Source organism: Lactuca virosa, chromosome 5, assembly GCF_052849685.1.
Source record: "Lactuca virosa cultivar CGN04683 chromosome 5, Lactuca_virosa_CGN04683_v6, whole genome shotgun sequence".
In the NCBI taxonomy this organism is placed as follows: Eukaryota; Viridiplantae; Streptophyta; class Magnoliopsida; order Asterales; family Asteraceae; genus Lactuca; species Lactuca virosa.
This window is the reverse complement of record NC_136430.1, coordinates 265,115,766-265,139,564: the sequence shown is the minus strand read 5'-3', so window position 1 is coordinate 265,139,564 and position 23,799 is coordinate 265,115,766. Positions and strand designations below refer to the sequence as shown.

The window sequence follows — 23,799 nt, the reverse complement described above, 5'->3', positions numbered from 1 at the left end:
AATTTTGAAATTCCGAAACACTTTTGAATTTTCGAAGCACTTTTGAAAATTCCGGAGAAAGTTTCCTTTTCCTAAGAGGATTTCCGGAAAGGGTTCCGAAATGGTGATCCGGATGATGGTCGGTCTTGATAGTCGTGAAGAAGAGAATGAACTGTACAGCTTAAGAAACTCAAGGGATAATCAGTAAAAAAGACAGGAAAAAGGATCCTATGTATTTAGAGGGAAAATAGTTCCGAAGCAATGTATTCAGCTTCGGCTGTAGAGAGAGCAATGCAGTTCTGTTTCTTGGATGACCAGCTAACTAAACGACCACCTAGGAATTAACATCCTCCTGATGTACTCTTCCTATCGAGTTGAAGACCACCATAGTTCGAATCAGAGTAAGCTTGCAGAAGGAAACTTTCATTTGCTGAATACCAGATTCCGAGGTTCTTTGTACCTTTGAGGTACCGGAATATTTGTTTCACAGCCAAAAGATGAGACATATTCGGATTGACTTGAAATCTGGCACATAAGCATGTTGAGAACATTATGTTCGGATGACTTGCAGTGAGATAGAGTAAGGATCCAATCATTCCACGGTACTTCTTTTCATCTACTGAAACACCCGAAGGGTCGGCAAAGATTTTATGACCGAAGCCCATAGGTACCTTGGCTGAGGCACAGGTGTCCATAGAGTATTTCTTGAGAAGTTCAGAAATGTACTTCTCTTGGTGAATGAAAATACCTTTGTTAGTCTGTTTGACTTGAAGGCCAAGAAAGAAGCTTAATTCTCGATTCATGTTCATTTGGAAACGACTGACCATACGTTTGGCAAAATCAGCAACCATAGATGAATCCGTAGAACCAAAAATGATGTCTTCCACATAAATTTGTACCAGCATGAGATGCTTTCCATTTGATCTTCGAAATAGAGTGGGGTCAAGTATACCTCTTTGAAAACCTGAGCGTTTGAGAAAATCGGTGAGTGTCTCGTACCAAGCCCGAGGAGCTTGCTTGAGTCCGTAGACAGCCTTTCAAAGTTTATAACAGTAGTTCGGAAAGGAAAGATTAATAAATCCGGGGGGCTGTTGAAGGTATACTTCAGTGTCAAGTTCACCATTAAGAAAAACACTCTTAACATCCATTTGATAAACTTTGAAACCTTTATGGGCTGCATAAGCAAGAAAGATTCTGATAGCTTCAAGTCGTGCAACAGGAGCAAATGTCTCGTCGTAGTCAAGACCTTCAATTTGAGTGAAACCTTTTGCTACCAATCTAGCCTTATTTCGGATGATAACTCCTGCATCGTCTATCTTGTTGCAAAATACCCATCTTGTACCAACAATGGGCTGATGTTGAGGAGGAGGTACGAGAGTCCAGACTTCATTTCGGTCAAATTCTACCAGTTCTTCTTGCATGGCTGTAATCCAATCAGCATGCTCTAATGCTTCCTTGATGGATTTGGGTTCAACCATGGATATGAATGCTGAAAAATGGCATTCATTTTGGATGTTGGTAGCTGAGCGAGTTTGTACACCAATATTCGGATTGCCTATTACTTGGTTTGGAGGATGATCCTTCGTCCAAACATGCAATCGAGGGAGTTCTTGTGCAGCGGGGGATCCTACATCAACAATAGAATTGATTTGCTCCCCCTGAATGAATTGAATATTGGGATGGTGCTCCCCCTGAACTTCTGAACCGGAGAGGTTTACATCATCATCAGAAGGAAACTCAAAGAAATTTTCGTTTTCATCAATGTTGAGAGGATTTGAGTCATCGAAATCAGCAGCTGCATCTTGGAAGCCATCCACATTTGATTCAAGAGAGGGATTTGCATTATTCTCCCCCTCAACCTGAGAAGGTTGAAACGGTTCGGAATCAAATGGAGGGAGGCTCGGAAGAGGACCGGAGAGGTTGTGAGAAACTGGGGCTTCCGAAGGAGGAATTGGAATCAGCGATGGTCGTGATCGAGATTCGGAATCAAGAGCTGTTTCGGAAGGACCAAAGAGGGTTTCAAAGTCAACCTCGAGAATGGTTTGAGGGTTCGGACATCCTGGCGGAGGAGCATTAGACTCCATGATATGAGTTGTGATGTGAGTGGGGCCAGAATTTCGAACAAAGTTGTCATCAAAGGTAATATCGAAGCTTTCTTCCAGAACACAAGTTCTTCGGTTGAGAACTCTGTAAGCCTTGGATTTTGAAGAGTACCCTAGAAAGATGGCTTCATCAGCTTTAGGTTGGAACTTTGTAAGCTGATCACGGTTGTTTTTGATGAAGCATCTGCATACGAAGACATGTAGGAATGAGATCGTTGGCTTTCGACGATTCATTGCTTTGTATGGTGTCATGTTGAGCCATCGATTGATAATACTTCGGTTTTGAGTGAAGCAAGCAGTGGATACAGCTTCAGCCCAAAGATAAAGTGGAAGGTTTGCATAGTTCAACATGGATCGAGCAGCTTCAACGAGTGTTTTATTGCGTCTTTCAACTACACCATTTTGTTGTGGAGTGTAGGGAGCTGAGAAGTTGTGATTGATTCCTTTTTCTATGAGGAACTTCTCAATGGTGGAATTAACAAATTCCGAACCATTATCACTTCGGATTCTTCTGATCGGGAGTTTGATAAGAACTTCTATTCCTTTGATAAATTTGATGAGCTCAGAGGCTGTTTCAGATTTTAGCCTTAGGAAGAAGACCCAGGTGAACCTTGTAAAATCATCAACAATCACAAGAATGTATTTCTTATGATGAAGACTTTCTACAGTGGATGGTCCACAAAGATCAATGTGTAGAAGTTCTAAGGGATCCGAAATGGATTTTTCGATGATAACAGGATGACCCTTCTTTGATTGCTTACCACACTCGCATGCAGCACATAAATGATCATTTTCGAACTTGAGAAGAGGTAAACCTCTTACCATTTCACATGAGACAAGATCATTCATATACCGAAAGTTCAGATGTGCAAGCCTTCGGTGCCATAACCAACTAACGTCAGGAACAGCTTTGGAGAGAAGGCAGAGTTGCGGTTTGCCAATGATCATATTGATGTCAAGTGGGTACATGTTTTTGTTGCGAAGAGACTTTATCAAACATTATTTTCGGTCTTCAGTCATCACATAACTGTATTTTTTGCAAAATTCCACACGTCGACTTGAGTCAGTGAGCTGAGCAACACTTATCAAATTATGTTTCAGGTCAGCCACATAAGAAACATGTGAAATAGAGAAGTTTCCATTGGTGAGAGTTCCATAACCACGAATTTGAGAATTTGAGTTGTTGCCATATGTCACGTAACCATAATTTGGAGAGAGCTTTAAATCTCGCAGAAAGTCCTTCTGCCCCGTCATGTGCATGGAGCAAGCACTATCAATATACCATATTGTTTCTTGCTCCGAAGCACAAAGTGCCTGCAAAATTAGTGAGCAATGGAGCTTTTAGGCTCCGAGTTAGACTGTGGGACGTAGGCATGGACTTTGGACTTTGATTGTGACTTTGGAACAACTACATGTTTCTTGGTGAGATTACTTGAATTCTTTGGAAACAGACAGAACGCTAAAGTCTTTTCATCTATCCAGTAGTTATATTCAACTACTTTTGGGTTCGGAGCTGACTTCTTCGGAACTGTGGTATCCGAAGGATTGACACTTGTTGTTATCTCCGAGACAGTTGTTTTGTTACCAGATGTTTTGATTTTCCACACAAGATTTTTGTTTGAGGATTTTGAAACAGTGGTTTTTGAACTTGTGGATTTATTTGATGACACATTGTTCTTAGAAATTTTTGGTTTAAAAATTGTGCCATCAGATTTTGCAATAAAGACAGATGAAACATTTCGAGGTGCCGGAAAAGTGTTTCGGATGGTTTTGACATTAACGTGAGATTGAGGTGATATGGAGCTAAGGACTTCCTTTGGTTCCGAACGAACAGGAGGTTCGGAAGGTCTCTTTAGGATCCTTGTGGGAACAAACGAATTTTGACTATGGTTTTGACATAAGGACTTCCTTGTGTTGTTCCGATATGAGTTTGGTTTAGAGTTAGCAAGGAACCTGAAATTTTGTCTATTCTTAACTTCCTTTTTGTAAGCATTCCTAGCTTCTACCTTGGGATCTACAACATCTTTTCTATTCAACATTGGTTTTTTCTTAGGATGAGGAGAGGATCCAAAAGTTTGTCCTTTGGATGGATTTGAAAACTTAGGAGTAATGGGAACCAATTTGGTTTTTGAAAGAACTACGGAGTCCGATTCACATGAATCAGATGACACATTGCTTGAGACTTCAACTTTATCATCTAAAGATGCCCATACAAATTCCGAGGTTTTAACTTCAGTTGTTTCCGGAATAATTTCCTCAATCACACAGTTGTTGACGTGATTGCTTATAGGAACATGGTCTACACAATTTGGAAGACTATAATGATATTCCGTGGTCCGATTCAGGTCCAGGTTTATCAGAGGCGGAAGAGGCGTGGAATCAGGACATTTGACAACTATTGGTTTGAACTCAGGAATTAGGGACTCAAAAGATCTTTTAGCCTCCGAAAGGGGTGACAATGGAGAGACAGGAGTGTCCGAATGTTTAATGTTCGGAACCTCTCCCATGAATGTCAGATTTTGCAATTCCTTCAGGGGACTAACTATTGGTTTCTAAAACTTGCTTCCGAGACCAGGAGCTTTGGACCATGGATGAAGAAAATTATGAGTCATCCGAATGTCAGCTTCAAGCATGTCAACAGAGTTATGCAAAGCATCTATTTTGGTATTGAGATGTTTGTTATCAGAAATCAAAATATTTCGTTCGGAATAAGTGATTTCACATTTATCTTTCAAAATGATACATTCATCTTTTGACATTACAAGTTCATGCTCCAATGACTCGATTTTCAATTTCTTATCCTCAAAACGTAATCTAAGATGACTTAGTTCATAGTCTTTATTCTCACTGGCTTCTATGGCAGACTCATAGGCTTTATAGATGGTGTTCATATCTGTTTGGATTTGGGTCAGATAAGCCTCACATAAAGTCAAATCAAAATTATTATAAGAGATCATGGATTTTACCTGCTGAACAATGCTTCGACCTGGTGGATCGTTGGTGGCCATGTAGCAGTAGTGAGGTTCAGCAACATCTTCTTCATCTTCGGATCCAGAAGACCAATAACCTTCTTCACATACAACTGTTTGTCTTGCCATCAAACACATGTTTCTTCCAGTTACATCATCATCATCTCCGGATGACCAATATCCTTCGACATCTCTTGAAACAGTAGTAACAAATGCTTTTTCACTTTCAGCCATTTCTTGTGCTTTTCTAACATAATAAGCTGAGTCTTTGATTTTTGGTTTTTGTGGAGCATCAACTAGACAATCTTTGGCAAAATGGTTTGCATGACCACATTTATGACACAAGATCTTTGGTTTTTCTGAGTTGGAATTTTTTGAAGATTCTGGGGCTGAGTTTGGTTTAGTGAGGTTAGGCTTGTATGCAGGAGGATTTTCGGAGGTATGTTTTGGTTCCGAAGCAGAATATGGTTGAGGATGGTTTTGGTGAGGAGCGTTGAATCTGTTTTGGTATGGTTTGTAAGAAGGATTGAAAGGTCGTTTGTATTTCATGGAGAGTAAGGCAAATTCTTGTTGGAACCGGAGTTCAGAATCCAATGTTTCGGAATCATCGTCAGGATAGATGTGTGTGGGTAAAGAAGTTAGGGATGTCTGAGTCAAAGGAACAGTGGGGTTGTAAGGTTTCGGAGCAAGTGGGTTCGGAAGGGTTGATTCAAAAGAACTGACTAGAGCAAGTGGTCCTCCGGAAAGTTCCCTTATGGTTTGAGCAACGTTTGATTCATGTCCTTGAAGCTCATCAAAGAGTTGATAGAGTTTCAATTTTTTTAGGGAACCATTGCTTTGAAGACAAGACTTTACATTTCCCCATCCTTTACCAAGACTGTTAATAAACTTGAGATTGTACTCGAGAGGAGTTCGAACAATCCCATGAGCAGTCATGTTGTTGACAACGATTCGATATCGGTTGGAGGCTGAGGCTACAGATTCACCTGGAGTAGTGGTGAAGATGTCAGAGTCATTGACAACTGAGGTGAGGCGTTTGTCCTTCATATTTTTGGAACCTTCAATCAGATCCTGAAGAGTGTCCCAAATTTCTTTGGCTGATTTGCATAGCTTGATGTGCTCAAAGAGTGATGGAGGAACACCAAACACCATTTCATAGAAGGCGACTTGATCATCATGCAGCTTTTCAATCTTATCAGCAGTTAGAGGGATTGGACGAACTTCATCTTCTCGCATGAGTTGAGCAGTTTCATCTCTTACAACTGTTCTTACAGGAACATGAGGGCCTTCTTTGACGGATCTCCAGATTTGTTCACCTTTCTCTTTGGCTAGTAAAAACCTTTCCATTCTAAATTTCCAATGATCATATTCTTCCACAACTAGCAATGGGGCACGTGTAGGGCCACCCACGCTATTTGCGATTTGCATTGAAATCATTTGTTGAGGATTTGACGCAGCCATTGAAGTCAAGATATCTTCAAGCTTAAGTGGTATATAGAAGAAGTTTTATCCTTATCACATAAATGGTTGAAGTACCAAGGTAAATTCTAACCGACTATAATATGATCTTATGGATTCAAAGGTAAATTCTAACCGACAGAAATGGTGAGAACAATATCTTTGCGCAGGGACAAGGTTTGAGAACTCAAACCTTGAGTGAATGCTTGAGATCAATGTCTGCTTAATAATGGATATTCAAGTCTAGACTGGAAAGACCAGTCAAGTCTTAGATAATCGATTCAACAAATGATCAAGACATTAATTGAGAACAAGTAAATAGTGATCAAAGTAAAGTTAATAAATGAGGAACAAGAAGAATGTTTTAAATGTGATAAGAGTAATTGCCAAAAGTAAGAGAAAGATCCGTGGTTGACTTGTATTGAATGCTCCTATTTAAAGGAAAGAATGTTACAGTGAATTAACCCAAGTGTTTACATAGGACCGGACAAAAGATACAAGTCTGACATTCTGATTGTCCTAAATCAACTTTAGACTAAGTCCTATGAAACGTTACATCAAAATACAAGACAAAAGTAATAAATGCACAAGAGACAAAATAACTTCATTCCGGACAAGTAATGTTCCGGAGATGAAAGTTTACGTCCGGATCAGCATGCATTCCGGACTTCAGGATCAGCTCCGGAATGTGTTCCTCTTCAACATACTTCACTCCTTTTCTTCAGCTCCGGACATGTTCCAGATCACATCTTCCTTCGGAACCAACAACCTTCGGAATATGTACTTAGGATTGCAAGAGGTTCACTTTCAGGTTCCAACACCAACCTCCTTCCTATACCTTCAGTCATCGCCATCTATGTTGGAACCGAAGATCCATCGAGTCGAGTATCCCTTGTCACCGACGGATGACCACCTGACGGGTGTCGTTGTCGCCATTGTTGAAGACGCTGTACCATCGCTGCTGCTGTTCCACCGACGATAGTGACAAGAAGAAGCCTCCGTCCTTCTCCTCCTCTTCTATTCGTTAACCACCACCGAAGCCCTCTAGACGCCGCCGCAATCCGATTAACTGCCGCCCAACGATGTCGAGAACGGACGGAGAAACCCCTTTGTGATCGAGATCGGAGTTGTGGTTGAGTGTGCGTGTGTTTCTGTCAAAAGGAGGGGTCACGAAGAACCACCACGGTGGTCAGCCATGGTGGTTTCCGCTAATAACGGACTTGCTGCCGTTGTGCGCCATCTTCTGTCGACATGCGCCACCGCCGGCTACCACAATGTGGTTGTGTGTGCGTGTGTTATTTATGAGTGTGTGTAGCTTAGTGTGTGTGTGTGTGTTTTAGTTGGATTGAGTTGTAAATTGTAAATGGTGCCCGGAATAATAATAGAAAATCCATAACCACCACCGTGAGGTGGTGGCTGCCGCCTTCTGCCGCCACCAACCGCCGCGTTGGGTGTCGGTGTGCCTCGTTTGCTTGTTTGGACTCGTTTGGGGATGTTTGGACAAAGTGGGCCCAGGGAAGCCCTAGTGGGCCCAATAAAACCCTAATGGGCTTAATGAAACTCTTGTGGCTTAATGGGCCCAATAAAGCCCTAATTGACCTAAAAGCCCAACAAATTGATAAATGGGCTAGTATTTGGGTTGGAAGCCCTAATTAGGGTTTGGAAAACCCTAATGCCAATAAAACGCTAATTTTGAGAATTAATCGGGACACACACACGAGAATTATTTAATAGCTTGAAATATTAAATAATAATCATTGGCAAAAATTAATCTAAGCAATATTGGACTTAGTGGATTAAGTCCTTAATGGGTTAAGTAGGAAACTTAACCCTAATCATCATTTTATGTGAAACCCTAATTTCACTTGGGCCTTGAGTTGGGCCTTCATAATGGGCTTTGGTGATTGGACTATTAATGGGCTTGCAAGAATAAGCAAATGGACTAAATAATTATATGGGTTTTAGGATAAGGCCCATGTGAGAGTCTTGGGCCCAATTTGGAAAATTGGGCCATTAATGGGCCATAATTGAGCCTTTATGATTATGTGATATTGGGCCATATATTGGGCTTTGGCCCACTACTTGACTTTTGGGCTTTTGGAGTGTGAGTTGGTCTTGGGTATTGGAACCCAATTACTAATTGGGTATTGTTTGATGTTGACAGTTCGGGAAGCTGTCAACCAGCAACTGGAGTTTCATCCGCGGGACTTCAGCAGTGTCAGGTGAGTTATCCTCACTATATCAACAGGGTCTACAACACCAAGGCCGACCCTTTATGATTTACATCCTGGGTTAGGATGGTTGTTATGTTACTGTTATGTTAGATTTCATCATGGTTTAGGATGGTTGCTATGTTATTGCTATGTTAGATTTCATCTTGGTTTAGGATGGTTGCTATGTTAGATTACATCCTAGCTTAGGGTGGTTGCTATGTTATTGCTATGCTAGATTTCATCCTGGTTTAGGATGGTTGCTATGCTAGAGATCGGTTAGATCGGTATCCTGGTTATAGGATGGTTGCCATGTTAGTGATCTGTTAGATCTGCATGTTTACTTGTTTATATGTATGTGCACATGTTTGTTGGTTTGGGGAAAGGGTTGAGTAAGGTCCTGCTGTGTGCAGTAGGCCAAGACACCCTGGGCGGACCGGGTAGACTGCATGCCCGGGCCGGGCAAATCTAGTCAGGCCGAAGGCCCAGCGAGCGGTCCGGATAGGCTGAAGGCCCCGAGGAGGGCGGTCCAGACGTGCTGAGGGATCGGAGAGCGGTCCAGATAAACTAAGGACCAGGATTCGGTCCAGTCAGACTGATGGCTCATTATGCATGTTGTTTGCTGTTTTCTTATATGTTTATATGATATGGTTATATCTGTATCGCGTTGGTATTTTGGGGGTAACTCACTAAGCCTTCGATCTTACATTTATCGATTATTGTTTCAGGTATTCTGATGATCGCGGGAAGGCGAAGGCGTGATCGTGCACCTCCTTACATTTTCATGATTGATTCTGGGGATACTCTGATGTTTAAATTATTTTGAAAGTAAACTGTAATAACTTAATGGTTTTAAATGTTTTAAAAAAGTTTTAAATTGGCTTGAATTTTATGGGTGTTACAAGGCTACTGGAACTTGATTAGGATGTTGAGTGATTAAGAGACAACCTACAATAATATTCAGGACCATCAGATCTTTACGCTATAACTTATGTATCTATATTGACTATAACATCCTTAGGGTTTTAACATTTTGGAAACGAACAATTGTATTCAAAATGACTTTTGTACTGGGATTTTCGGCAAATATAAATAAATTATTTTAAAAGCGTAAAGAAAAGTTTTAATTGGATCTGAAAATTAGAGGATGTAACATGAGAACTACTAGTGATGGGGTTCGTTGTATGTCTTTTGGATGAATTGCCAGATGGTTGTACACCTAAATTATAATGGGATATTGGATGACATACGAGATTTTGGATTGACCATAGTTACGCTTGTGGGAGCGGTGGGTTAGTGATGACTTGTCATGAAGTCAAGTGTGTATTTCATAACTTTTAGGCATGATTTCTGAATTTGGTATGGGTTGAACTTCACGATTGGATTGGTTGGAGTGTTCCGTCTGCACGGCGTAGTGTCAACCCTAGTCAGGGACTAGGGGTAGGTATGAAGAATGGAAGCTCGTCAGCCAATATGTGTGTTTCAGGAGTTTTAGGCCGATGGGTTCCTGGTCTTGTGAATTATGTCAATAAATTTGGTTATAGTCGCAACTTCGAGAGTTTTTCCTGATTTGAGTAGTCTCGCTATGAGTGGGATCATACTGTTGGGGAGAAAGAGGTAGTTGTTGCAGTTGTAAGTTTTCAAGTGACTAGGTTGTTTGTTGGAATCATTTGGGTTTGAATTTTCTCTTGAATTTTCATTTAGATGTGTTGGTTTTATGAAGAGGTTGGAGGGAACAGATGTATTGTGTTAGTGTTGTGGATGACTGAGGATTTCGATGATGGTATCTAAGTCAGGTGGGGGAGAATTGTAACACATGCTCTAGGATTACTTCTTTTCAGACTTGATCATTTTAGGCCTTTAAATGTGGGATTTTTGATGATCAGGACGTGGTCACATAAGATGAGAAAAACACATATTTTATTGTACCAATACGTGGTAAGTGCTGGAGTGCAAAACCCTAATTTTCAGGCCTAGATCCCTATTTAAAGTATGTGAAGGCTATAGTTTGCTCACCCTCAACCTCCATCGCCCCTTTAAAGTCCTTATTCAAACCCTAGCCCCTTGTGTGTATCTTGAAGTTTATTGTGGTGATTTGTAACCTTGAAGACGGAAGAAAGGAGCTCCGAGTGCAAGGATTTAACAAGCATAGCTTGGACCTTTGTAAGTCCACAAGTTCATATCTTTTTGTCTATCTCTTATAGATCTATGATTTAAAGCCCAATTCTTCTTGTTTGTGTTGGTTTGAGTGGATAGATTCCATAAAGTTGGCAAGTTTATGTATCCTTAAGGTCTCTATGTGGCTATATGTTCCAGACCTGAAGTTCTATGAAGTTTTGGTTCCATGCATGAGGTTTTGACCTATTTATTATTAGTTGACCTAAGTTGAGTGTATAACATGCATTAGGCATGCATGTTCATAAAACAAGGGTTTTTATGATGGTTATGGGAATATGGAAGCTTTTTGGAAAGGATGAGTATGGGGCTTCATGGATTAAGGGCTTAATCCAATAAGATGTCCATAACAGATCCCACAACACGGTGGAAGGGTTTCTCACGATTGTTTTGTCGTTAGAATGCCACAATGTGGTGGCTAGCTGAGTTGACTTTGACTTTGTTTGTTACTTTTGGTCAAACTTGAGTATAATTGAGTATTTGACTTAGGAATAGTTCCGGTTTGGGTTTAGGTAACTTGGGAAGCTGTTTCTGTTGTTGATATCGTTGTGGAGCTTCTGTTGTTTATATCATGTGATTTTCTCACTATACTTTATATTGTAGTATGCATCATTTGTATGCTAGAATGTTGATATATTGTAGTGATCTGTTAGACTGGTAGATCTGTTATTATTACTTGTGTTTTCATGTTATTGTATTTGCATATGTCGATATGTTGTGGTTGAGTTGAGGCGGTCCGACTGCGTAATGAAGGCCAAGAGGCACATGCATTTCAGTTCGTTATCGTAGGCTTAGTGGGGGTTGTCTAGCTTGATAATGTATGCTCCGGAGGGTGGTACAACTTTGTGTTGAAGACCCATAGGGTTGTCCAACTTTGTGTTGCAGGCCCAAGGAAAACGGCCTTGTGTTGTAGGCTCAGATGGCGGTCCAACTTGTGGTGTAGGATCTGATGGCAGTCCGACTTTGTGTTGTAGGCTCTGATAGACTCCCAGCTTTGTGTTGTAGGCTCTAATGGCGGTCCAACTTTGTGATGTAGGCCTTGCGTGCATACATTGCATGGGTATTGTTGTGTGGGGCATTTTAGGGGACTCGCTAAGCTTTATGCTTACAGTTGTGGATTAAATGTTTTTCAAGTACTTTATTGGTTCGTGGGGATGCGAAGACGATATTTTATACACATGCATAAACAGTTTTATGATTCGAGATTCCATATTGTTTTCCCTTATAACTCTGATATGAAAATATGGTCTTTGAACAAATGGTTTTGACTTGGATGTATTTTACGAAAGTGGCTGTTTATTCTATTTTAAAAATGAAAAAATTATTATGGAAATTAGGACGTTACATTTAGTATAGTGCACATAAGGGTTCTCGTGTGCACAATTTCTACCAAGTACACGTAACGAGTCTCTTGTGCACTATTTTCTATCAAAGTGCACATAAGGATCTCTTATGCATTATTTCCATTTTAGTGCACATGAGGACCTGTTATGCATTATTTTCATTTTAGTTTATATTAGGACATGTTGTGCACTATTTTCTCTTTTTATGCGCGATTTATATTTTCGTTCACACAAGGTTCTATTGTTCTCTAATTCCATTTAAGTGCACACAAGGCCTACTATGCATTAATTCCATTAAAATGCACAATATAACAATATAATTTGTCTTTTTTTTTTTGTCAAATATAACAACCTACTTTCCTGTTTTTGATTTCAAGTCCAAAGACCAAACTTTTCACATCATTTTAATTCTAATAACTATCATAACTTGTTATAACTTGGTTTTTACCGCACTACAACGTGTAATACATGTTTGTCATCATTTTCACATATTTCGTCCCACGTTAAGCCAATATTATTACATACTCTTCATGGTCATCATTCTTTGTTTAAACATAGTTCTAAACACATACATCTCAGAGTAATCCATATAATAAGAAAACTCGTTTTAATCCGTTTGTTTGTTCGACTAACTTAAACGAATGCACATGAAAAACCCTCGTTCGTACTCGTTCGGTTTGTTTACAACCCTACTTATGATTGGTTGTAAATTGTCATAAGGATAAAGTATAAACAATTCAAATAATTCATACAAAAATCAAACATCAATTTTTTTTTAATAACTAAACAGGCACAAAATAGAAAATTCATTACCTTTCAAGTTTCAATTCATTATCTTTTTCTATAAGTTATAAAATGTTGCCTGCAAAAGCATTTTCTTTGGGATTTAAACAGGAAAAAAAAAGCTCTCTTTCAAAAAAAAAAAAAAAAAAAACAGAAAAAAAAACAATATTATGCAAAGAACAATTTTTGAATCTACTAATAAATATATTCACACTAAATATGGTCCAAACTATGGTCCAAAGTCCAAACTACCCTCAGTATCCGGCGCTAGCAAACCGACCAATCAAAACCTTTTATTGTTCATCACACGGATTCTAATCCTACAGCTCTATGCCCTTCATATTGTCTCTAATCCAACGGACAAAACTACACCTGCCAAAATCTCAAAATTTTCTTCCGCCTTATATACAAAAACCCTCCATTACCGATTTCAAACGCAAGCAAAAATCAAATCAAGAGAAAACTTCAGTAGAGGAAATGTCAGGAAGAGGAAAAGGAGGCAAGGGACTGGGAAAGGGAGGAGCAAAACGGCATCGTAAGGTTCTCCGAGATAATATCCAAGGCATCACGAAGCCCGCGATCCGGCGTCTGGCCAGGAGAGGAGGTGTTAAGCGTATCAGTGGTTTAATCTACGAGGAGACGCGTGGAGTTTTGAAGATCTTTCTTGAGAACGTCATCCGTGACGCCGTCACATACACCGAACATGCTCGCCGGAAAACTGTTACCGCCATGGATGTCGTTTATGCTTTGAAGCGCCAGGGTCGTACTCTCTATGGGTTTGGTGGTTAAATGGAATTTTTGGGTTTAGGGTTCTGATATGAACTGATAATTTATGTAACTAAACCTCTTAGTATAATATCAGTTAATGAGCACTTCGTTTTCTCGAATGATTTATGTTTATGCAATACAGGACATTTAGTTTGTTTTCTTTCATTAAGTTTGACGTTTTAATAGTGATGTTATTTAGCGACTATGATAGTTTTTAGAGTTGTAGGCTTTATATGCAAAGCTTGTTTAATGCTATACAACTAATTAATCAACAAAAACCATAAATACTTTGAGATTGGTGATTGGGTCTATGTTAACTTTGACTCAGAAAGGGTTTGCTATAAGTTGAAAAAATCAGCAGGGATAGAGCTGTATTTTTGAACCAAAGACCTGTTGTCAATGGGTTTAGAATAATGGGGAGTTATTTGGATTGAAATCATGGGTCTACCGTGTTCTTTGGAATGATGATGTGGGTTCTAACTTCTAAAATTGCAAATTTACGGGGTGAGGCATGCTTTCTAGAGGAAGATGATCAAGCTTGTATTAAATCTACTAAACCTTATTTGATTCATGAAGTAATTAATGTGGTTGTTCAAGGTATTACATATGAAATCTACTAAACCTTATTTGATTCATGAAGTAATTAATGTGGTTGTTCAAGGTATTACATATGAAGTAGTGGTGAATGAATTATCAAATTGGGAACCTGACATTATGAAGTAATTAATGTGGTTGTTCAAGGTATTACAAAAGTTTATATATAATTTTCTACGAGACAAACCATACATTCATCTTTTTTAGAGGGATTTTTAAGAAATTTTCTAAAGAAATAACAAGTAAACTGATAATTTTCTATAAAAGTTTATATATAATATGGTTATTTCGTATTCAAACCCATTGATTTCATAATCAAACTCATTGATTTAATAGTCAAAATTAAAAAAAAAAAAGAAAAAAATACTATAAAATCGCAGATCAAACGGAGAGGAAATCGTAGATGGACACTTTCCATCTGTGATTTTAGCCTGATTCTTCCTTATATATACACAAAAAAAAAAAAAACAAAAACCATATCTGCGAATGTACAAGTGGCTAAAGCACATATGTGCTTTAGGCACTTGTACATCCGCAGATGAAATGATAAATTCGCAGATGAACCATTCCCATCTGCGAAATCAGTGACTATTTTTGTAATTTTTATTTTGTTTGGCTAAATTTGGAAGGTAATTAGTTTTTAGGCTATTTTTGTAATTTTCTCTTACCATCTATTTTTTTTAATTAAATTTAAATGAAAAATACATAAATATATATATATATATATATATATATATATATATATATATATATATATATATATATATATATATATATATATATATATATATATATATATATATATACCATAAAATCGCAGATCAAACGGAGAGGAAATCGCAGATGGACATTGTCCATCTGTGATTTTAGCCTGATTCTTCCTTATATATACAAAAAAAAAAAAAAAAAACAAAAACCCCATCTTCGAATGTACAAGTGGCTAAAGCACATCTGTGCTTTAGGCACTTGTACATCCGCAGATGAAATGGTAAATTCGCAGATGGACCATTCCCATCTGCGAAATCAGTGACTATTTTTGTAATTTTTATTTTTTTTGGCTAAATTTGGAAGGTAATTAGTTTTTTAGGCTATTTTTGTAATTTTCTCTTTCCATCTATTTTTTTTAATTAAATTTAAATGAAAAATACATAAATATCATATATATATATATATATATATATATATATATATATATATATATATTAAAAAAATACTAGTTTTTATTAATTTAAAATACCAAATTATATTAATTAAAAAATAAAAAATAAAAATAACATTAAAAATAAAAATTATATTAATCAAAATAAAAATAACATTAAAAATAAAAATTACATTAATTAAAAAAAATAAAAAATAACATTAAAAATAAAAAACCTAAAATTATCAAGCTTAACTAAAAAAAAACTATCTCCTATTCTTACGTCGGACTCGAACAGACTTTTTCATCGCGATAAATAGATCCAAATCTTTGTCTTCGAGGCCGTCCACTTTCATTTTCAAGATTTCCATATCTGTTTTTGTTTGAATCACCGATTGTGTTTCTATCATTTTTTGTTCTACCCAACTCAACATCTCCGCTTTTCTTTTCTTGAACGTGCACATAACGATCAAATTTCTCTTCAAATTGATCCGTAACACTAGATCCCAAAGCCGTTGAAGCCGCTTTTTTTGCTTTACTTCTTCCAACGGGTCGACGAAGAGGTTGCTCGTCTTCAAGATCGAGTGGATCATCGTTGATGTCGAGATGTGTTCGCCCGTCCGATTGTTGAGACGTTCCGTTAGGGTTTCTTGAACGCTTTGAACAAGAAGATTGTGAACTTCCTTCCTTTTGCTCCCTCCATTTCGGAGCATTTTTCAACTTTAGCCAAGGTTTCACATACGGAAAAACTTTGCGTGTTGACATTATTTTTTCAAATTAGTCCAAAGTCGCCTTGAAGACATCAAAATCGTTTGCCCCACTTTTTCGTATGTTTAGGAGGTTGTTGTAAATTCCTCCGAATTCGGTGCATTTTAGTTGAATATCGCGCCACTTTGAGCTAATTTGATCGGAATTTCGGCTTTCACTTCCCGTTAGCTCGTAAAACACCGCATGGACTTTCTCCCCAAAACAACCAAACGTTTGACTATCGCCTTCGATTGGGTCTTAGGAAGCCGAAATCCATGCCTTGGCTAGTTTTTATTCTTCCTTTTTTGTCCATGGGACTCTTTCTTGGGCGGTGTTGGGTCGGACCATTTTTTTTTTCCTTTTTTTTCTTTTTAGGTTGAGGTGGTGGTGAAGGTTGAGTTTCCGAAACAAAATCCGGCGAATGAGGGGGTTGTGATGATTGTGGTTGTGTATTAGTCTGGTACGTCTCACAAGAACCCTGTATGCAGCTTTATTGGTTGATTAACCCAAGAATATGCCTACATCAGACTTCGGTGCAAATTTGTTAAGATGATCAGTGTTGTTGATCACAAAAGATCTGCAACCAAAAATATGAAAAAGGCGAACATTGGGTTTGCTATTGTTGAGACCTTCATAAGGAGTCTTGTTGAGGCGTTTGCAAATGACGCTTCTATTTTGAACAAAGAATGCAGTTGCCACTGCTTCCGCCCAGAAGTAGAGAGGAAGGTTGGCAAAGTTCAACATCGATCTAGCTGCTTCGACCAATGTGCGGTTTCTTCGCTCTACTACTCCATTTTGTTGTGGGGTGTAGGGTGCCGAGAAATTGTGACTGATTTTCCCTTTGATACCAAGAATCTATTTAATAGTTGATTAGTGAATTTAGTCCCATTGTCACTTCTTATCCTTCTGACTGGCAGCTTGATTTGGAGCTCTATTTCTTTGATAAAGTTGATCATGATCTGTGGTGTGTCTGATTTGATGCTTAAGAAGAAGACCTAAGTGAAGCGAGTAAAGTCATCGACTATAACCATAATGTATTTTTTATGTTGAAGACTGGCTATGGTAGATGGACCACATAGATCAATGTGCAGAAGCTCCAAAGGTTCAGCAATTGAAGAGTCAATGATCAGAGGATGGCTACCCTTAGTCTGCTTGCCACATTCGCAGGCCGGGCACATAGTATCATTTATGTACTTGAGAATTGATAGTCCACGAACCAACTCTTCGGTGACCAGATTATTGATGTATCTGAAGTTAAGGTGAGCTAGTTTGCGGTGCCACAACCAACTCACTTCAGACACTGCTTTTGAGAGAAAGCATAGCTGCGGTTTGCCGATGATCAGGGAAACATCCAACGGGTACATTTTCCCTTCGGCCTTGGATTTGATGAGGCAGGTGCTTCGGTTACTCGTCATTATGTAACAATACTCATTGTCGAATTCGACCCGACGACCTGCTTTACACAACTTCCAAATGCTTATCAGATTGTGCTTGAGCTCCTCTACGTAAGCAACTTGTTGAATTGAGAAGCTCCTCGTAGTTAATGCTCCATATCCCTTGATGGTTCCATTTGCGTTGTTCCCAAAGGTGACGTGTCCGCCACCGCTGATTGTCCTGAAGTATCGAAGGTATTCTAACCTTCCCGTTATGTGCAAGGAGCAGGCACTATCGATTAACCATTCTTCTTCTTGTTCCTCCTTGCACATTGCCTACACAATCAGTTGGTTAGTTTAGGCACCCAAACAAATTTGGAGCCCTGGGTAACATGAGACACTTTCTTGATAGATGCATGCACATATGTCTTAGGAACAAGTTTCTTTTCAGATTTAAACCTAGTCCAGGGTAACATGGGACACATTTCAACTTGTTTTATTCTTGTTTTTGACCTCAGTTTCCCGCTTTTCACGTCGGGATCTGATTTCTCTTTTATGAGCCAACTTTGCTTGGGATTTTGGTGATACCACATCAAAAACATTTAACTGTGGTTTTCTCAATTTTTTTGATCGAGATGAGGGTCGAGGACTTGAGTCATCTGAACTAGAAGACTCGTGATTTTGGGAACATTAGCCAAATTCAAAATTATTGACTGGAAATTCATGCAAAATCGGTTGGAGAGTGGTTGTGGACTTCACTTGAGTCTGCGGTAGGGAAGATTGGAGTACCACAGAGTAAGTCGAAGATGACTTTTGAACAGGACATTGACAACTATGATTAGTTTAGGTCCTTCTAAGACAATTGCTTCGTCAACAATGGAACTTGATTGGGAGCCAGGACTAACTGTGCCAACAATGGGTATGGATTTATCTAAATTACCTGAGGATTCAGGAAGAATTTCCTCGATGACACAGTTGTTGCTAAGTTAACGAAGTCTACCGAAGTGACACTGGATATCTTCGAGATATGTCTTACTGTTGACTGGGAATTGAAAAGGTCTATCCGGTGGGACATAGGGACGTTCGACATTGAATCGTGGAGTGGAGGTCTCATCGGCTGAGAACCCATTGGACCATCCCTAAATATAGGTGTTGTCTACGGTCCCATTGTTTACAAGATTTTCAATAGCCTCACTTTCAGTAAACAAATTTTCAAATAAAAGGTTTAAACGTACAATCTCCTTGCGGGCAAGATCCCGTTGATCTAAATCAATATCTAGTTGAGTTTCATTTAACAACCTAGCATCTTTTTCTAACAATAAATCCTTTTCTAACATGGCGACCTTAAGCCTTTTGTCTTTTAGTCTTCCTCTCACATGGAAAAGCTCTTGGGACGCTATGTTCTTTTCATCTAGGGCTTTGTTGTAGTCTGAAAGGACGGCAACACACGTGTCATTAAGTCTTTTAATGTAAGGTTCACAATCATGCATGCTATAATTGTTAGATTGAATCGTAATTTTTACCTGTTCCACGATGCTGAGAGTTCCGCCCTTGGCCATGTAGCAGTAATTATTCGGCAGTTTCGAGGATTCATCTTCATCACTTCTTGCAACCATGCATATTTTTCCGTTGCTATGGTAGTCGTCTACATCTTATTCTTAATCTCCCGAGGACCAAACTTGGTGATTCCTTCTCACATGAGCAACAAATGCTCTTGCTTTCTCCTTTTCACAATCCTATACTACTTGAGCCATTCGACGTGGATTGGCGTGGTCCTCACCATACCAAGTTCATGTATTGCAAAAACCCATCGCCTTAACCGACCGACTGACGAAACCCTCGTCACTCATAAAGACAAACCCAACACAGAAATAAGAATCATCTTTCGTTTCAAACCTCCGAAGTACTCACGCGAGGAGCAACATATCTTCTGAAACCCCTCCGAAGTGTTCTCAACAGACATCTCAGGAATACCACTCGTGCAACAGGTCAAGTTCAAGCACAGAGGCTAACGACGAATACAGTTAACCTATCACTACTAAGTGTATGCACGAGAGTAGTATATAATTAAGATTCTACGGACTTAGAATGTGTGTTTTCGCCTTATCTCCTATTCTTTGTTTGGTTGTGGACTTGGGGCAGAGTCGCACATCCGAACATATTATTAATGTTAATTATATACGACTAGTATACACGAGGTAATGATAGATGGACCAGATATGAATCCTACTATGAACTTCAAGACAAAGCTGCCCAGGACTACGAGTGGACATTCTACCATTCGGATGAGCATGACCCCTGAAGTCCTGCTTAGAAAACTAATTTCGGGACGAAATTCTCTCTAACGGGGGGACGATGTGACAACCCGTTATTTCGGTTAACAAAAAGTCAAACACAAGTCAACAACGGTCAAGATACTAGAAACCATTTGATTTAATTATTATTATAATTATTTGATTATGTAAAATGGTTAAGGAAATCAATTTATGCCCCTCTTTGAAAACCGGAAAGACTCGCACACCACTTGCCTCAGACCGAAAATGAGTTTTCGGTCAAGACAACAAACCCTCGCAATCATGTCGACACTTCGTACCGCAAACGACTTTCGGCCGTAAACGACTTTGGACCGCAAACGAATTTTGGCCGTAAACCACTTCGGACCACAAACGACATTCGACCGTAAACGACTTCAGACCGCAAACTGCCTCGGTCTTTTCTTCTCGGGTGGTGTTCTCGGACAAAAACGCATGGATATTTATATAAGGTAAACCGAAACATACCTCATTCTCCACTTTCGAGCCAAAAACTCTCATTTTCCCTCTCAACTATCATCGAAAAATCCTTTGAATCTCCTTAAAGATCTTGCCAAGAACACAAGTGTTCTTCATATCATCGAGCTATCACCTTCCATTTCCGGGATCTTCAACCGAAAACGCACACATCTTCTTGATTTGACCAAGAACACGAAGAACATCATCAAGATCTTCTTATGGACGAAAACCCAAGGGCTGGCTGAAAACACCTTGCAGCCTCACGAATTCACTTCTAACACTCTTATTTGTAAGTGAAACTTACAAATTAGGCTACTTCCTTAACATACTTGCTATATATTCACTAATTGTATACCTATATATTACCTGAAATGCTTTTAGGACTCGGTTTTGTTGCGGGACTTAACTTGTGGAAATAACATCCTATATCGAACCTTCTATCAAATCGCTCACATAAGGTGAGTTCATACCCCTATGTTTTTACTATTTTTCAAGGTTTTAAAGAGGGGGAATACAAGTAAAAGCACAAGGAAATCTTGTGTTAAAACAGTTCAAACTATTTCAACTGATTTAAAACTATTTTAAAAAGTGTTTTCAAACTACTTAAATTGTTTTATACTTTTATTTTTCCAAAATACATGTTTTATATATATATATATATATATATATATATATATATATATATATATATATATAGATCCAACAGACTTAGGACTGGTGTTTCCACCTTACCTCCTGTTCCTTGTCTGGTTGTGAACTAGGGTTGGAACCATTAGTCCGACTGCCTGTTCGATCTCAATTATATATGTTATATATATATATATATATATATATATATATATATATATATATATTGAACATGAAACTTATTTAAATAAAGCTTTAACCCCGTTTGTAAACATGTCAAGTAATAGGTATCTTTCTCAAATTATTTCACTGTGTTATATAAACTGTTAAATTACTAAGATTTTCATTGCGTACAGAACATTCAACTATAGGTATAGTTTAGGGAACACTAATACTATTTTACTAAGTCAGGAATATCATGCTAAAATGATTATTTAAATTATAATTATTGTACACTACTAGTATAATGAAATTCATACATTTTCAAGTACAAAAGAACATTTGTATTCTTTTCGTGTGTAGTTATACGGAGTTGTGAGGTACTACTTGGTCATACCCATCTGGGTACAGGTTTCTAAGTCTTGTATATTATAACCAGAATCTCCTGGAGGGAGAGCGTGAGTTTGTGTATAGATCTATACGGGACTGACAATCCCGCACCTTGGCTGTTAGCTACAGTTGGGATCGGCAGGTCTACAAGTGACAAACGTCATAACTTTTTCAACGCCTACGACACGTCGTGTTTTTATCCGGTCCAATTAAGTATGGTTATATGAAACTCACAATGGTATCAACTAAGGCGTTTAGATTACGGAATTTTCATAACTTCAAATAGTCTTACTAAACAATAGAACTACACCACACAACTTTTCTAGTAACATGAACATACAGTTTAGAAGGGGCCTATAATGCTAACTCTATGATTTCTTGGTTTATACATTAGGGTTATATATTAATAGGATTCGGTAGGTAGTAGAATGTGTGCTTTCCGCTTCAGTTCCTGTTCCTTGTTTGGTTGTGGGCTTAGAGCAGATTCACACAGTCTACTATCTATTCGATCTTGGTTAAATATATATAGTCTATATACACTAAGTAATCATAGGGGGAAACATGTATGGGCCATGTCATAACTTACAAATACAACATACTATTTTCTAGTACAAAAACATACTTTTCTGATGGAACGTTTAACTAAGTACATACATATATAAAGGATTGCATACAAATACAACATTATTACATTACTTTCTAAGTACAATGTATATGTCACACAAAAAGGACCAACACCGTTAACTCTGTATTTACCTAGTGTATACACCAGGGTTACATACAATGTAGATCCGACAAATAGTGGAATGTGTGGATTTCGCCTCATTTCCTGTTCCTTGTTTGGTTGTGGGCTTAGGGCAGAACCACACAATCTATTGTCTGTTCGATATGTATTGTATATAACCTGTATCTACTAGGTGATTTTAGAAGGAACTAAATGGTCACATTTTCTTACATTAGATTACATTAGAAAATATTGGATTTTCTGGAGGAATATACTAAGGTCTTCGAGGAACAAAGAACATGCTTTCTATAACAAAATACTTATGAACACCAACTTAAATGTTGATACACTTTCAAAATCACTTATATTCTCAGGAAACTAGTAGACAGGTACATGCACAGGGTTCTAGAAGACGGAGCATGTTCAAGACTCGACTTTACTTTTTGCTATACATTTTTGGTGTCATACAACTATACAAAGAACACACATGTATTAACTATATTATTAATGCAATGGATGTTGTTGCTTGTTTTACTATTCTACATTTGTTGTGATACTAAACATGAAGTCCTCCGCCCCCGAATGTTTCCGCCATCTCGGTTTGGGGGTGTGGCGGATTGGTATCAGAGCATTGTTTATAGTGAGCTGAGTATATCAACCCATAAAAGATATACAACTATAAATGCGATGGGATAAAAACACTCTGAACAAGAGTTATACTTTTAAAAATATAAGTATACATACATAGATATATACATACTAGAACAAGTATCACGAGAAGAAAAAAACAAAAATATTTAAAGGTTGGACACTACGGCCAAACCTAGACAGTTATGTAATCATATCTGGGATAAATATAGCCTGATCAACTATATTTATTTGAGATACGACCAACATGTGTTTGGGAGTGATGTGGTGTTGCAACAGGCTTAAAACTTACCTAGCTCTATATACAAAGGATCTCAAGAACAAAATATAAAGTTAAAATACTATAAGAGTATTTTATGATACTATAATATAAAAACAAGTTTAAAACTTACCAAGTTCATACCATTAAAATACTATATGATTATTTTAGGCACTATAAATAACTTATGTGAAAATTTAAAAGACCTTTACTGGTAGGTCTATAATTTCGGAGTGTATACTCCCAGGGTTTTATATAATTGAGATTTTATAGACTTAGAATTGGTGATCTACGCTTTGCTTCCTGTTCCTTGTTTGGTTGTGGTCTTAGAGTAGGGTCACTTATTCGAAGGTCTATTTAATCTTAAATTATATACAACATGTATACACTGTGCGATTATAGAAGGACCCGGTAAGGATCACCCCATAATGTTTCACTTAATCTCATAGATTCTTTAGACACTCCCATTCTCGCACGACAAACCTAGATAGATGTAACCACTCCACCATAACAATCATCAGAGGAGTCAAGGAGGAACAAGAAGAGATTCATGAGGAGGATTCCAAGAAGGGATCAACCGAA

General features: G+C 38.2%; 1 protein-coding gene across 1 annotated transcript; it reads left to right on the top strand.

Moving 5' to 3' along the window:
• The first annotated feature begins 13,437 nt into the window (after positions 1-13,437).
• Positions 13,438-13,906, top strand: LOC145111856 (histone H4). Its single transcript, XM_079048102.1, has one exon. It carries the CDS (start codon positions 13,497-13,499, stop codon positions 13,806-13,808), a length of 312 nt encoding a protein of 103 aa, XP_078904228.1. The 5' UTR covers positions 13,438-13,496; the 3' UTR covers positions 13,809-13,906.
• The last annotated feature ends 9,893 nt before the right edge of the window (positions 13,907-23,799 follow it).